We start from the raw sequence: 3,991 nt of genomic DNA, 5'->3' as shown, positions 1-3,991 counted from the left end.
ATGCTTCAAAAGAAATTGATTGTTATGAGATCATAGTGTATTGTAACGGTATATAAGGAGCTGAAAAAATTAAGTAAAATCATAACCATCATCATAATCATCATCATTAAAATCATCATCATCATCATCAGAATTCAGCACAAATCATCGACTCCGTGTGATTTCTTCAGCCGACTCCACACATTCCTTCGTGAGCCCCTCTAATAAGTGTGTTGGGGCTGGCCCCCGGCAGGAATCGAACAGGATTTGAAGTCCTTATTAACGAAGATCAGATCCATTCTTCAGTATGGATTACACATCAATGTAAAGAAAACAAAAACTCTACAGTTGGACCTATAAATAACATCACGATAAACTGAGAAAATATTGAAGTTGTCAAAGGCATCATTTTACTTGTATCCACAATCAATACTCATGGAAGCAGCAATCAAGAAATCAAATGACGTATTCAGTAAATCTACTGCAAAACCCTTCTTTAAAGTGTTAAGCAGCAAAGGAATCACTTTGAGGTTAAGGTGAACCTGAATCAAGCCATGGTATTTTCAATCACCTTATATGAATGTGAAAGCTGGATAGAAGACCATAGACGAATGAACGCATTCGAATTTGAGTGTTGGTGAAGACTATTAAAAATATCTTGGGTTGCTGAAACAACAACAACAAAAAAATCTGTCTTGAAAGCAGTGCAGCCAGAATGCTTCTTGGAGATGAGGATGGCCAGACTTCATCTCACACACTTTGGACATATTATCAGGAAGGACCAGTCCCTGGGCAGGGACATCAAGCTTTGCAAAGTAGAGGGTCAGCAAAAAGGAAGAAGACTTTCAAAGAGGCTGGTTGATACAGTGACTGCAACAGGAAGCTCAACATGACAACCGTTGTGATGATGGCACTGTGTTGTTCTCTTGTGCAGAGGGTTGCTGTGAGTAGGAACCAAACCCGCTATTGGTGTGTTGATCTTACTGACACCAGGTTTAAGCTTGTTGATCAAATCACACAACAGGACACCATTTTCTAGAGAGGCTCGAAAATCCTTTGTTTCAAAATTCTTCTCTGTTACCGTCTCCACCCATCTCTGAGCCTCCGAGAACGCCAAACGCCACCGCGCATCGGCTCCTCCATCTCTTCTATGCTTAGGGCAAGAGGCAGAGAGAGAGAGACTCGGTGGATGAACTCAGGTGCCCGGGGACATGGACCACCACAAATCCGGCTCTGCAACGCCAGGGACTCTCTTTCCCTTTGTTGCGCTCTGCTGTCTGTCAATGTTTCCAATCCACAAAATTTGAAGACCTTGCTTTCTCCAAACTCCTTTCCTGGCCAAGAAACTTCCCCGTGGGAAAGTGACCCGCCGAGATGCGCAGCCAGCGGCCTGCCGCCCTCACCTTCTATCCAACTCCTCTGCAGGCTCAGGCTGTACATTTTTAAGGGAGCAGAAAGCCTCATCTTTTTCCCGCGGAACCCGACTCGTAACCACTACGCTACCAGAGCTCCTTAACACACACACACACACACACACACATATTATTGTAATAAATAATATGCCTATTATTTATTAAAGTTTGATTTCTTATCATCTCATTCAGATATATCACTAAAAAATGCTGACATACAATATTCCATATACTTTTAATTCATAGATGCATACATACAAATACACACATACTAAGAAAACTGGAACCATACTATTTTGCAGCCTGCCCTTTTCTTACTAAGATTAAATCGCTCTATGTAAGTAATAAGCATTCACTTAGGATTTATGACTTATTCTATCCTTTTTTATTGATATATTACACGTCCATGTTGTTGCTAGGCACCCGTCAAGTTGGTTTCAATTATTCTATTGTTTCATATCTACTCCCAGATCTAAAGGACAATAGAATGCCTCCAGACATGGAACAAGTTAGCAGTGAAAGATTCTCTCCCATATGGATAGCCATGCTGGAAACACAGTCTCCTCCTCCTTCCTTTCTGAGTCACAGGAAAGAGCAAGAGGAAAATGATGAGGTGGCTTGGTCTCTTCTACTCTGCATTGAAATGATTTTCTGGGCTACAATCTAACTTCTTTTAAGGTTTCTGCTCCCATGCACACTCCTTTATTGAGTGTCCTAGCAACTTAAGAGTCTCCTTCCTTAGACCAGGAATGTGTGTGTGCAAGGTTCTGTCCCTGTGGGGAGCTCTCTGAGAAGCCTGAGCATGATAGTTAAGGTATTGTGACACCTTGGCTGGGCCAGATTCTCAGTGGTTTCACAGTTAAGAAGTAGTTATGGCCATGATGAGATTTGATATGATGGTTGGAGTCCTGGTGTGGGGCTGTGGGCTAATGCATCAGATTGCAAAGTCATTTGAGCTGCAAGGTCAGTGGTTCAAGCTCACCAACTGCTCCTTGGAAACCCTATACAGGGTCGCTATGGGTCAGAATTGACTAGACGGCACTTAACAACACAATCATCTACATGGAGTCTTGGTGTGGCGCTGTGGGTGAATGCGCTGGACTGCAAAGTCAGTTTGATCCACAAAATTGGTGGTTTAAGCTCACCAGCCACTTCTCAGAAGCCCTATGCAGGGTTGTTATGAGTTGGAACCAACTCAACGGCACTTAATAACAACAACAAAATCACCTACATGGTAAGATCTGCTATGAACAACCAGTCAACTGAAAAAAAGTTTCCTCAACGCCTTTTTCCTTACAGGAGATTCAAGGAGAGAGAAGTAAGCAGAGGAGAGGGACCTGCCACCACCAAGAAAGGAGAGCTGGGAGTACAGTGTGTCCTTTTGACCTGGGGTCCCTGAACTATGAAGCCAATCAATCCAGGGAAGGATGGATGCTAGACACATGGGGGTCTCCAAGGAGAGCTGGGTGTACAGATGCTAAAAGAACACAGGGACTTTTCACCAGAGCTGGTGCTTGGCAGTCAGACTTCTGGCCTCCCAAACTGTCAGAAAATAAATAGATTTCTGTCTATTAACGTCCCCCATGTGCGGTATTTCTGTTATAGCAGAATTAAGTATGAGAATAATTTCTGGTACCGCAGAATAATAGCACTAGAGAAATAAGACATCGGGAGGTGGAGAGAACATCTGGTCAGATCTGCCTGCGTTTACTTGCTTACTAAGTAAGGCTGAGGTGACTGACTACACACCCCAATAGAGGAGAAAGAAGAGATAGAAAGCAAGACTAATCATCATTTAGTTTGAAGACTAAGGTGTGCCTTAATATTTTCAGTCTCTTCAGATGCATGTGAAAGTTAGATAGTGAATAAGGAAGACCATAGAAGAATCGATGCATTTTAGTTACGGTGTTGGAGAAGAATATTGAAAGTACCACGGCCTGCTAGAAGAACAAACAAATCTGTGTTGGAAGAAGTACAACCAGAATGCTCTGTAGAAACCAGGATGGCATCTCTCACACTTCGGACATGTTATCAGAAGGGACCAGTCCCAAGAAGACATCATGCTTGTTAAAATGGAGGGTCAGCGAAAAAGAGGATGACCCCTAATGAGATGGGTTGACAAGTACCGATTTCCGTTCTGATGAGGTTAAATCAATCTTTGTTATCATTTTATTTACTGTCCTATGGGAGTCATGCCAAAGAACTTTTTGTCTAACTCCAGTTCACAAAAGTGTGTTCTATTGTTTTCTAAAAGTTTTATAGTTTCACTTTATGAGTTTAGGCCTATGATCCATTTTAACTAGATTCTGTGAGTTTGGTGTAAGGTCTTTTTTTTTTTTTTTTGTCACAATGCGATTTGTTGAAAAGACTAGTTTTCTCCACTGAATTGCTCTTGGATCACTGTTAAAAATCAAATAACCATCTATTTCTGGACTTTATGCTTTGTTCCATTAATCTGTGTCTCTCTCCCTTTGTAGATTCCACACTGTATTTTTTTTTTTACTTTACAGTATTGCTGTGATTTTTCCAGAACACAAAGATAGCAGCCATGTGGGGTAAAGTAAGTGGGTTTCCTGTCTCTGGGGTCACAAATCACAGAA

At 41.8% G+C, this 3,991-nt stretch overlaps 1 protein-coding gene across 1 annotated transcript in view; it reads right to left on the bottom strand.

Moving 5' to 3' along the window:
* AKR1D1 (aldo-keto reductase family 1, member D1) overlaps window positions 1–1,419 on the bottom strand; it is a 112,208-nt gene extending 110,789 nt beyond the window's left edge. Inside the window, exon 1 of the mRNA XM_006861238.1 lies at window positions 1,099–1,419. Coding sequence (XP_006861300.1) covers window positions 1,099–1,419 — 321 coding nt within the window. The remainder of the gene's footprint in view (window positions 1–1,098) is intronic.
* Window positions 1,420–3,991: the final 2,572 nt, after the last annotated feature.

The sequence above is a fragment of the Chrysochloris asiatica genome, unplaced genomic scaffold (genome assembly GCF_000296735.1).
Source record: "Chrysochloris asiatica unplaced genomic scaffold, ChrAsi1.0 scaffold00041, whole genome shotgun sequence".
Lineage (NCBI taxonomy): Eukaryota > Metazoa > Chordata > Mammalia > Afrosoricida > Chrysochloridae > Chrysochloris > Chrysochloris asiatica.
The sequence above is the reverse complement of the archived record's forward strand: the minus strand, read 5'-3'. Positions and strand labels throughout refer to the sequence as shown.